At 35.3% G+C, this 13,005-nt stretch overlaps 1 protein-coding gene across 3 annotated transcripts; it reads right to left on the minus strand.

Moving 5' to 3' along the window:
- Window positions 1-127: 127 nt before the first annotated feature.
- Window positions 128-12,194, minus strand: zap70 (zeta chain of T cell receptor associated protein kinase 70). Of its 3 annotated transcripts, none has more exons than XM_077224310.1 (13): window positions 12,176-12,194; window positions 7,784-8,228; window positions 6,365-6,525; window positions 5,540-5,678; window positions 4,787-4,871; window positions 4,607-4,623; window positions 4,470-4,509; window positions 3,705-3,897; window positions 3,411-3,617; window positions 2,423-2,615; window positions 1,724-1,864; window positions 1,523-1,635; window positions 128-655 (listed from the first exon to the last, which is right to left on the minus strand). In XM_077224310.1, exons 2-13 carry the CDS (start codon window positions 8,183-8,185, stop codon window positions 538-540), a joined length of 1,809 nt encoding a protein of 602 aa, XP_077080425.1. In that variant the 5' UTR covers window positions 8,186-8,228; window positions 12,176-12,194; the 3' UTR covers window positions 128-537. The 3 variants fall into 3 exon arrangements, with proteins under 3 accessions (XP_077080425.1, XP_077080422.1, XP_077080424.1); XM_077224307.1 differs by lacking the exon at window positions 12,176-12,194 and adding an exon at window positions 11,823-12,111; XM_077224309.1 differs by lacking the exon at window positions 12,176-12,194 and having other exon boundaries at window positions 7,784-9,475.
- Window positions 12,195-13,005: the final 811 nt, after the last annotated feature.

Consider the following 13,005-nt stretch of genomic DNA (forward strand, 5'->3'; position numbering starts at 1 on the left):
TCTTTGAGAGTTAGTTGCATGTCAGTTATTACTATGTTAAGTACATGTAAGATATGTAACAAGGACACTGTAAAATAAAGTTTTACCAAGTAAATTATTTGTATACAAATGTGTCAGGGAGAAGTAATGAGGCATGTGCAGTTTATTGCACGTTTGAAAACTCAAGACTTGTTACAAAATGAATTAGAATACAAATGTTTGAGAACATATATATTGTTAGACAAAAGGAATGTCAGGAAACATACAATCACAGAAAATGTAACAAATTTCATTAACTGAAACACTTTTGCAGGGAAAGAGTATTTTCTTTTGATAACCAACTATTATATAACATATTTAAATAGTAAATAGGCTCTGGCTGAAAATAGTATTATGAGTACTGATAGTGACAAGCTAATAATTAAAGTAAAGATTACTTGCATTGCTCAGTCAGATAGTTTGATAGACATAATATTACAGTAACATATATTTTAAAACAGTTTTTTCTGAAGTTTTTTTTTCTGTCCTGGCTTGAAATGTTTCCATTTGCCCTTCTGATCACTTAGGAGGCGTTCCATTCTCTGTTTTCATGTAATCCGGTATCTTTTTGGAAATGGAGTAATAGAAAGTTCTCATCTTCTCCTCCACTTTGACAAAGCCTGGCCGTTCTTCATGCCTGCAGAAGACAAGAGTCAGACATCATTCAGAAGTTATTCATATTTGCTTGAGTCCCTCATCCACACACAAGCAGACAGACAAGTATGACTAGTAGTTTATAATGTCAAAATCTGTTTACACCCACCTATTTTTATGTGCATTTTGGGATATCATATAAAAAAAAACGCTGTATGGAAACGCCAAGATGCGCATAAATACTAAAAATATGCATCGTATGCACTGAATTGAGACAGATATGCACTCAATTGAGACAGATAAAATTTTTTTACAGATCATACATGCGCATAAACTACGATGGAAACACATTTATCAAATAAATCCCTCAATGTGCAAAATTAATAAATAAGTAATAAATCACACGTGACTTTGCCTCAACAGTGGATGTAACTGGATAACCAGTCTAACAAGTGAATCAATTTCATTGCACAGCATCTCAAATGTTGGCTTGATCTTTCTGAATTGCCTGACCCAAAGTCTGTCATCAGAATAATTTAGCATAATGACCTGCCAGAAGTGTGTCACATGATTGCGTTCCCAAACACCAGGCATCCGAACGCAGGATAACATGAAAGGGTTTATTGTGTTTCATCTGCGCACTCTGTCATTCATGACGCAAGTAATTTATGATGTAGAACAGAGTCACAGTGGCTTCCCCCGATTGCAGCAACTTCCATTTTTATTACAGATATTTTGTGCCAATTTCTGAGGAAGTGACCATTTTGTTCTCTTTAACACATGAGATGGAAACGCTGCTTTATCTGCAAATGTTTTATGCGATATTCCAATTTTGCGAATTTGTTTTGTCACAACTTTGGATAGAAACATATTAAATGTAAGAAACTTGATGGCATTAGATTATACTTACTTGTATGTCCAGCATTCTTTCATCAGTTCATACATGGTCTCAGGACATCCAGCAGGGCAATCCATACGGCTACCACTTTCAAGAAAACTCATTACTTCTGGGCCTTTCATTTTCTTCATGGGGAAAATAAATGGATGTCAAAAGTCACATGAGCAACTCATTTAAGTTGGTTGTAAGTAATGTGACAGTGTAAATGTTTACCTTATAAGGCTTCCCTCCAAAGGAGAAGGCCTCCCACATCGTAATGCCAAAGCTCCAAACATCACTTTTGCTGGAAAACTTGTGAAAATGAATGCACTCTGGCGCATACCACTTCAGGGGCCATTTTCCACCCGTACGGGCCTATTCACATACAAAATCATACTCTGAATGACTATTCTTTTAAACTTGTACCTGCACCATCAATAGGTAGCATCCAACTTGTTAGACATTATCCCCTGGTTTTACAGACAAAGCTTAAGTTTAGTCCCAGACTAAAATGCTTTTTTATTTAACTGAAACCAACTTGCACTGACATATTTTAATGGCCATTGTTTTGTCTCAAGATGCACAGTAATGTTTTGCTCTAAGGCAAGTTTATAAAAGTTATTTAAATGTCCTAATTGAACTAAGGTCTAATCCTGGCTTAATCTAAATCCTGTCTGTAAAACCGGACCTATATTGTTGTTATGGCCCACTGATGGTCATGTGACTAGTCATGCAACAGGAACAAGGAACTGGTCCCATTGTTAGTATATTGACAGTACAATATAGAAGATTTACAAATGAATAGAAAAGCTCAAATTTCTCCAAGACCACAATAAGTACCTAAAACAGTGTTTACAAAGTGCTATATAGAAACATGGATTATAATTAAAATGTAATTGTGTTTCTCCCGCAGAACATCTGAGAACAGCCCACCTTGTAATAGTTGTCATCTGCACCCAGTGCCTTTGAGAGGCCGAAGTCACTGATTTTGGCATATTGCTGGTTGACCAATAGTACATTACGTGCAGCCAGGTCTCTGTGCACAAAGTTCCTTCCTTCTAAATACTTCATCCCCATTGAGACCTGATGCATTAACATCACAATGTTTTCCGTAGTGATCTGGTCCCTGAAAGGAACAAAAAGAGTATCAGTGTAAATTGATGTTATTGAGCACCTTGGGTATTTTCTGATATAGTCAGAACACGGTTTTATTTGATGACTTTCTGATTGGCTATTTGCTTCCATAATTTAGATTAGAGTTTTCACACTTTATCACAAAGTGAAGTGGATCAGGAATCACTAAATCACTTCTATCTCGGATAAATATATTATATATTATATATATATATATATATATATATATATATATATATATATATATATATATATAGACACACACACACACGCGCGCACGTGTATATATATATAATTGATATATAATAATATATGTGATTTGTGCTCCGCTTAGTGTGAAAGTAAGTGGGGCACAAATCACTAAATTAATTCTATCACAGTTTTTTCAAGTGAAAATATAAATGAAATTATTTAAAAAAATAAAACATACAGTAATATATAATCTAATAATTATATATACAATAATATACAATCTAATACATATAATATGAAGTATATATATATATGACATTTACATAATATAAAATTACATATAAATATCAAACTATAAACAAAAGTATCAGTATAAAAATAAATTAACTTTTTATTAGATTTATTATAGTTTATGGTCACTCTTTATAAAAATCTAAATTTCATACACTAAATTAAATTGTATTCATACAGTATATATTATATGTTTTAATACATTACAGACTCTATGTAGAAAACCATTTCTACATTCTTTGACTATATATTAATAACACACATAAAAGAGTAATTTATAAATGTTTTATTCTGATGAACTCACTTCTTGCTAGAGAGAAACTTGTTGAGGGGGCCACCGGGGGCCATCTCCATCACCAACATGAGCGCTTCGGCCTCACAGAGTCCAATCATGCGCACGATGAACGGGTCACTCAGCTGATGCATAATATGGGCCTCTCGCATCATTTCATCCTTTACTGATTTTTCATTCTCGTTCTTCAACACTTTAATTGCCACATCGATCTGTTTGCTACACAGATGAAGGAAACAACTTAGGTAAAATTTTATAAAAATGAAACTGTCACACATTTGTATGCTTTTCACCCTTGGTACTTACCTTTCCATTTTGAAAACACCTTTCTTGACACAGCCGAAGTTCCCCGAACCAAGCTCAACCTCGTCGACCATGAGCTTGTCTCTCTTTATGAACAGGGTCTTCTTCTTGCATTCATTTGGATCATCATAAGGACTGGTGAATGCATCATGGTCCATAGGCAAAGATGGACGTGGAGAATCGGATCCAAAAGGCACTGGGGAACATCACAGCAGATGTTATTAGCATGCTAACATAAATTTGACTAGATTACAGTAGTTCCTCTAACTTCTATTGGGTTTTTAGAAAACCTGCACACATTTTTTTTGCTAGCAAGGTGCTTCATCCTATAACCGTTTTCCGTCACATAAACGTCCTTATAGTCGTTGTAGTTCTTAAGTAGCAACATGTTAGCCAATAAAAACTTTTTAAGCGGACAATGGAATGTCACTTTAGGTATTGTTAACACAGACCTTATTTTACTCATAAATGGGAAACAAGCATTCTAAAAAACCCATAGAAATTCCAACTGAAACAAAAGGTTAATGCAAGCAGCTCTGTAGTAAATATTTTAGGCTGCATTAAGCCAGTAATTCTTGTTGTTGCAAAACTATGTGGTCCAATTCCAAATGGTTTAACAGTAATAGCCAAAAGATTATGGATTTTTCACTAAGACAGCTCTGTGACTCTGAGACTTGGACTGTATTTTGACATAAATTTATAGGCATATTGGTTGATTTTATCACTGCTGTTGGTTTAAACTTTTAGATATCTGTACTATAAACGTACCCATAGGGGGCGGTGTGTATCCATTACCTCTCTGCCTCCTCTGCAACACACAAACAGAAACACAGAAACAATTAACCACATGCATTGCATAATTAGATGTGTTAAAAAAATAGATGTGTTCTGTCAGCTATACTTACCGGAGCATTTACAAGAGCTAAAAGTGAAAAAAGGGAAAGAATCTTAGCTATTTTCACTCGCGCATATTTCTTATAAAGAACTGATACCTGTTCATATACAAATTTCTAACAGTATTTCGCAGTTTTGGGAGATATATGTTTTACATAAATCACAATTTTATGAAGAATAAAAGTTCATACCTGCTGGTGCATTGCTTTGGTTGACACACGGTTCTCTCAGTACAGTCACAAGACCATCTGGCTTCATCTTTAAATATTCAACCAGCTGCCCTCCAGAGTAATAAGATTATAAAAAAATATATATAAAAAAAACATCAATGACAACTACAAAAATAAAATAATACAAAAAGGTTTATGGGTTATGTGATTATGTAGAAATCTTTGTATATCTAAATTTGAACATGGTCATATATAAATTACTATTGTACTATCCTCTGGATGTTTTAGTTAGTTTTTGCCGACCAGATAACAAAACAATATATTTTTCTATTTAGAATTAATATATTTTATAAATTAAAATATTTTTAATATTTTAAACCAACTCAAAATGTATTTATATGTTGTGTGCAATACTTTTTTAAAATTAAATTAATCTTTAATTTATCTTTAAATTTACTTTGTCTTCATTTTGGCCAAACACCACAGTATGTACAAAATAAAAAAAAACATAAACATTTGTTTTGTACAAAACATAAACATCTGTCAAAATGCATTTTAAAGTGTTAATGGAACTAAATTAGAAAAAATTTAAATGTAAATTTGTACAAGCAGTTTCGTCAGGCGACATTGTCAGAGTATAGAAGACATTGTCTTCTAGAAGACATTGAGAGTATAGAAGACATTGGGATTATAGAAGACATTTAGAGTATAGAAGACATTGTGAGAGTATAGAAGAGTATTTTTTTAAATGACTCTTTGATGAGTAAAGCATACCTGCCACACAGTGTCAAATTTAGTTCCTTCTGGCATTGCGTATTTCCCTGATTTGTCATGTAAGATCTGATAATGGTATACAGTTTTTCCGTATGTCAATGACAGCGCATAGGTGCCAAATTCATCTCTCTCTCGAACTCTAGAAAACAGATTTAGAAAATTAGAAATCACAGCCCGGCTAACAAAAATATATTCTAAGAATGTTTTGCTAACGTTTCCATTAAGTTATGTTCCCTGCACATTCAAACCGTCTAGTTTTTTTTTTATGTTTTAAAAGCTATTTGTTCTGGGTTATATGACTGTTAAGGGAACATTCCATTTCTTCATTTTGCAAACACTATGGAAACTTTACTTGTGAATGTTCCCTGAAAGAATGTTCTATTAATGTTACTGGAAGTTTAAATGTATTCATAACGTTGAGAGAACCTTGTCAGAGCCAAAAGTTCTGCGAACGCTCCTAGCTGGGAGTTCACATATTTGCATTCCGATGTGCTTGCTGATTGGCCTAAATTATGTTACAGGACTAAATATGTGATATTGACCAAGCCTACTGTCTATCTTTCTGAGTTTAGCAGTTTATGCAGGCCATGATGCAGAGGAAGCTTTCTGAGGCAATGTAGAGGAGTAAATGCAGCATTGTAATCATCCACAATGCATTGAACTTACTCACGATACCACTGAAGACCCACTCTATCTTTGCTACAAACCATACTGATCATCTGATTTGCCTCTAAAAGCAGCCCATGTGTCATCATGACCTTTCCACTCTAATGCTGCAGGAAAACTTTAGACTGTCACGTCTGATGAATCAAGCGCTTCACTCACAGGAACTTTCCATCCGGCTGTGAACCTGAGTACAGTAGTCTCTCACCCTCCTGCCGAGGGATCTTGCCGTGGAACCAAGGCATTTTCTCATGCGCTGTGGTGGCAATCAGTTTTTCTAGCTGTGGGGCCTGGCTTATGATAGCTTGCTCCATGGCCTCCCCCTAAAAAAGAAAACATAAAATCATAAAAAAAGTTGGACAAGTGTTTCCTTCCTCACTATTGGACCATGACAGTAAAAATGCATCTTTTTTTAAGAAACCATAAAATGGATACAAAAAAGGGAGTAAAACATATTTGGATAGGGTGAATTGGACAGTGGTGCATCTAAAGTGTAATTTGCAGGAAAAAACCCTGAGACCTCTTTTCATTTGCACGCAAGACAATTTCTTCAAGTGTCTCTGTGCAAATGTCACTTTAAGGACTCCATTATACGGTTAACTGTAGAAAAATTAAATGCATGCTTATTTAAAGGATAATCAAAAATAGCTGTTACGCTTCATTTTTAAGTTACAAGAGTTCTAAGGTTTAGAGTCAATTATTATACTTTTAACTATGATTAAAGGGATAGTTCGCGCAAAAATTTTAATTCTGTCGTCATTTATTCACCCTCATGTAGTTCAGATATTTTGAGAAATGATTCAATGTTTTTTGTCATTCTTCAAAATATCTTCTTTGTTCCGCAGAAAAGGAAAAAGGTTTAGAATGACATGAGGGTAAATGATGACAATTATTATTATTTTTTTTATAAACTTATAAAATGTACAAGGCTGTATCATTTGTGTGGATCAGAACATTTTTCAAGTTTATTATGTTTTCGTTCTGTGTTGAACTACTTCCATATGTCCCTGATTATGTATTTTGCTAAAAACATACAACACTGAAGAGAAAAAAAGTGGTTAAGTGATATGTAACCATAATGTAGTCAATAAACCTATATTTCATAGGGGTGTAACAACATCGTGTCACAATGCATCGCAATACAAAAATGCAACAATATGTATCATTGGGGATGGGGGAATATTTGAGGGTCCTGATTATGCCAAATGTCTTATGTTACCAGTGAAAAATGGCCTACGTTATTTAAACATATCTAGTCAGTGAGTGCAAGAATATCTAAAATAATTCTATATTTTCGGCTTCAGAAACATGAACATTTTTATTGTGGTGTCACCATTGTCCTGTGCTTTGGGTTACCAGCACCAAGTCCAAGCCTATTCATTTCAACCCCAATGTAATACCTAATTTTCTTGGAGTATCGCAATAATAACGTATCGTGAGTTCAGTATCGTGATATGTATCGAATCGTGACATGAGGGAGGGCATTACACCCCTACTATTTCATAGCCATGCAGTTACCAAATATCAATCAACACTTTGTGGGTCACCAAATCAGAATCAAACCTGTTTTGAAACCCTTACCTCCAGGTTCCAGGTGTGACGCACATATTCCCTGAGCATATTGTCCCTCAGGCTGTCAAAGACGCCCGTCTTGATTACTGTTTCGGCTGATCGCAGGCAGGGTTTCCTCAAGGTGCACACAAGCCCATCTGGGTCTTTGCTGTAGTACTCACAGAGCTCAGCAGGTCCGCAGTGAGGCTTCCCACCTGAGATGCAGTACGTGCCATTCAACTGTTTCTCTATGGAGTAATGGTAGAACTCAAGGTTCCAGACCAAGGACAGGACATAGCCACCCAAGCTGCGGAGACACTGGCGAAGGAGAAAGAGGCCGTCTCCCATGCCGGCCAGTTTCAGGTGTTCCTCGGCCTCCGAGCGACTGATGCTGCCATAGAAGAACGGGAGGTCCGCGGCAGGGTCGGTCATGATGGAGACGGCGAGGGGTCGAAGAGTCTCACTAGATCAGAAGCTGTGGAAAATGAAGTTTTGACAGAGAAAGACAGAGAGCGAGACAGATTGAAGCGGCTGATAAGTTCAACAAAATGGGGCGAACTGTTGTGAGCATGTGTTTTTGCTGATGTGGGATGTGGGAGGATGTTCCCCGTCTGAACACATCTCTCCCTCTTTTCTCAGTTTCCCTCTTTTTATGACTTAAACATGGAAATTTGCATTTGACGGCCCTGTTTGATCAAATTATTGGTGTGTAGATGAACATATAGTTAATAAGACTAAGTAAAAGTTGGTGTGGTTGGTGCTTTAGTGTTGCTTTGCAACCGGCAAAGTCTCGCATTCGGATCGAATCACCACAACAGGAAACTCAGACATATCCTTCCCCACCCCCGCCAGCACTTATACGACAACCCTCCACCCTGTGCAGGTGCCGATGCTTCAAGAATGTTCCTAAGCTTGTCAACAGACACATGCTTTATTGAAACATCTCTGGAAGTGAAAGAAAATGAAGCAGCCGAATAAAAAATACCAAAAAGGCAAAAAGATGCAAATGTGGCACCAAGTGTCTATAATGGATTCTTTAGTGATGAACATTTTCCAGGGGCTGAACGCTAATGCTGTGTAGGAGAGTAGGAGGTCAATAATGAAACATGTATGCATCATGTTTTCACCAGAAAGTCAAAGCTGCATACACACACGCAAAAAAAAAAAAAAAAATCCCAACTGCTTTTCTCTGCACCTTACACTTTAAATTCCATAATTTTAGGCAAATTATCTCACTATGTCTACCAAACAGAGTTTGCACATGCCCTGAGGTGGGATCACATGAAGTGACGACAAATGGAGGACCCTAGCTTTGATTTAAACCACAGCTTCCTGGACACAGAGCTGCCCACACTTAAAGGGACTGTAACAGCTAAAACACAGAGAAAGACCCTGCCGCAGCCACACACACACACACACACACAGAGAGAGAGAGAGAGAGAGACCTTGTCTTAAACCACCACAGGCCACAGCAAAGACACTGGGGGACATGTATTTGAGAGTAGACATGAGTCTCATGAGGCAATTTGATCCTTTTCCATTTTCGATCTGGAACTTAATGTAGGTGTGATGTTGCAATTTTTACTACTATTATTTATGTTACCCCTGAATGTTGCACACCATGAAGGATTTATACAATATGATTAAAAAGTAAATTATAAGTTATTGGTTAGCTGCTTCGTCGGATTGGATTTTTAAAAAATTATTGTAACTATATAAACTACATAAATTTTAGCACACACACACTTATTGATATTACTTGAATATTATATTGATAAACAGGTATATGTTTATAAATTATATACAAACATATACATATTTCAAACTTATATTAACTTTAAAATGTGTATACTTTTTAACTTTTAAATCTATATAAATCATATTTAAATTAAAACTATTTTCACATACACACACAAATATATATATATACACTGTATATAATTTTGGGAAAGTAGGCTTGCTTAGGCCTACTATTAGCCTACTAGTCTGAATTTGTATTTTAAGCAGTCAAAGATGTAACTTCAAGATAGATTTGTCAGTGTTCAGCAGAAAGTGTAATGGAACTTCATAATTTGTTCGTCTAAACATTATTTTCCGGTGTGAAAAGTGGGTGACAATATTGCGGCTGAACCTCATCGAAAAATCTTCTCTTCCGTACTGCGTGAATTTTTTCATTGCGAACAAAATGTCTCACAGATGCATTTAGAAACAAGCAAACATCTGAGATGAGTGTTCGCTGTCTAGTTAATCTATAAAAGGAGCTTTGAAAATGAGCGTCTTTGAAAACTATTCAAGACAGAATTAAGATGTGTTGAGGCATACGTTCATTTTTAAGGTTGTTTAGAAGTACATGAAGAATTTAAAGATGAATTTAAAGCTAAGAAAACTGAGTTGTTACAGCTCTTTTGATTGAGTTCAATAAAATGCAATAAAAAACAATGGTTTCATTGCATTTACAGATTTTCAATGATCTGAACACAAGAATCTGAACTATGTTGCTAAATGACGCCTAAAATATTCACAATGTTTATGTCCATAAACCCAAACTCAACTGCCTTGAATGGAAACTAACTTTATTTAAAAAGGCCAAGTAGCTTACAATGGAAAGTAAAACTTTCTTTTTCCTATACGTAAAAGGCTATTTGACCCCTAATCTGTTCAAGACTGCTCACTTTTTAAAAAAAAATGTATTACACTTTTTCTTGTCCAACTTTGCATGATTTTGTGCCCATATCTAGATGGTCTCACAGGACTACTGAAATATCATGGGCATTTGGGCAGTGAAACAGTCTGGATTCTTGCCACCAAACTTACAGCAGTGAAACCTTTGTGATTTAGTGCTCCACATAGTGTGTATAAAGTTTTATGGTAAAATAATGAAGTCTGGTAAATATTAGTTTCAAACCAGCTGAATTAAAAGAAGTGTTACCTGTTCTGTGCTATGACATGCAAAATAATTGTGCAAAATAATGGGGCAATGTGTTGGTAATATCTAATTGTCAAAACCACACACACACATATATATTAATGTATATATATATACTGTATATATATATATTTATAAAAATGTACAATTGTAATTGAAATTTCCAAATGACCATCATCAAATAGTAAAATGAATTTAAAAGATTGTGTGTGTGTGTGTATGTATGTATGTATGTATGTATATGTCTATATATATATATATATATATATATATATATATATATATATATATATACACACACACACACACACACAATATTTTAAATTCATTTTACTATTTGATGATGGTCATTTGGAAATTACAATTGTACAGTTGGTTAAAACCAATTAACATCATCTGGGGTGAAACTTTGCAGATCTTTTGCACCTGTTCAGCAGCTCAACAAATGTTATATCTTCATCTCTGAAGCCACAGATGAATTATCTGCTACTTTGCAGTGCAAGTGATGCAATTTAATGTTTGCAGATTGACATACCCTTCTGGCTAAACTTCATGTAATTTTTTAAGAATTCACGTAATGAATTGAACTTAGCAAAAACTGACCAGATGCATATCATTTTCCAAATGGATAAAAAAAACTGCATCCATGTGGCATTCAAAAACTCAAAAAATGGCATTACACTATTTATAAAAAATAATTATACCCTGTATTTTAAAAACACAAACTTTAGCAGTGCTTTATTATAAAAAAAAATATTTAAAAAATAGCTGTGCACAGCTTAAAGATGTTTTTGAAAATTGCACACTTGACTTTTCCGTGTTAAGAACATGCTTTACAACACGCCACATCTGCTCTGACAGCTCTTAAAAGTGTTGCTTAACATGCATACATATATGCCCGCAAGATGTTACATATTAAGGTGATATCTACAATCTTAATTAAATGCAATATGTATATGTCTGTACGGTATTTAACCTCTGCCGAACATTTGTTTGCTAACATCTTTCCTCATTTGCACGTTACATGTCTGACATTTTGATCAACCTTGTAAGGTTGTGAATTTGCCTCGGGATAAGATAAGAACAGACGGTCTCTGGCAGACAGAGCCAAAAAAAGCCAGAATAATCTTATTAAACACTCACCGTGGCCTGCAGCTGAAATCCAAGAAGAGAGGGATAGAAAGAAAGAGAGAAGGAGAGAGAGAGAAAGAGAGAGAGAGATGAGACACGGCACGGATGAACTGGTAAAGGAGTTATAACAAATGTATTTAGTCAGCCGAAGTGATGAAGCTCTCTGATCTGGCTTGTACGCTAGATGGCTTCTATGCTTGCCAAGTTTTAGTGTGTTTGTGTGTGTGTGTGAGCTTGAGAGAAAACGTGTGCGCTTATGTGTGCGTATGGGTCTGTGTGTTTCTGTGAACACAGGTGAACTGTGTGGGCTGCTCGAATCACTCAAATTTGTATTCCCTTCAGGCTTCTCAAAAACTGTAACTTACTTTCTCACCCAAGTCTTGGGATGCAACCGCTGAATGCTTAAAAGCTGTGCTGCAAACTAATGCAAAAACAAGAAATTGGTTCATTTATTTTGCATTCAGTTGGTTTAGGGACCCATTAAGGCATTTGAGACATTTATTTGGAACAATGCACAGTGAAAACTCTCTTGAACAAATATCATTACATGATTTTATTATCGCACACATAAAAAGAATATAATCAATCTCAAAACTGGATGGACAACATCAAAGCCAGAATCACAAGATAATTTAGCCTAATTCTCATGTTCTGTCTGTTTTACTATATTTATGTTTGGGTTCCAAGAGACTCCCAATGTTCAGAGTGTATTATAATAAAAAATAAATGTTAACATTTTTTAAATCTGTTTCGGTTTGGGTCAGTTGGACCACAGCAAAAACACAATGTAGAAAATTACAAATAAACAAATCAGACAACTAACATGCAGGCTACATTACTACCATCAGAAAATCTTTCTATGTGAAAATGCATTGTATTTATTAATGTATTTTACCTAGAGTCTTGAAGACAACAAGCAGAACCCTTTTTAGTTTTTTAGAAATTAAAATTATTTTAATCAGTTTTCACAATATTTCAAATAAGTCGTTAAGTATCAACAACCTTATATTTAAAAAAAGCCTTGGGGTCTCCTAGATCCACAACTGAACAGAATATATTTTATTTCACGACTGTTCTTCAGGGTAATGGAATCACGTTTTCCTCTGAGGGTAGGCTATATAGCTGTTGACGAAAGCGCATCTGGTATCCGGCTCTGTTTTGGAGAGGAAGGGGGCGGGGGGGAGGGTATACGATA

Source organism: Siphateles boraxobius, unplaced genomic scaffold (assembly GCF_051911475.1).
Source record: "Siphateles boraxobius isolate OS27281-9 unplaced genomic scaffold, OSU_SipBor_1 9, whole genome shotgun sequence".
In the NCBI taxonomy this organism is placed as follows: domain Eukaryota; kingdom Metazoa; phylum Chordata; class Actinopteri; order Cypriniformes; family Leuciscidae; genus Siphateles; species Siphateles boraxobius.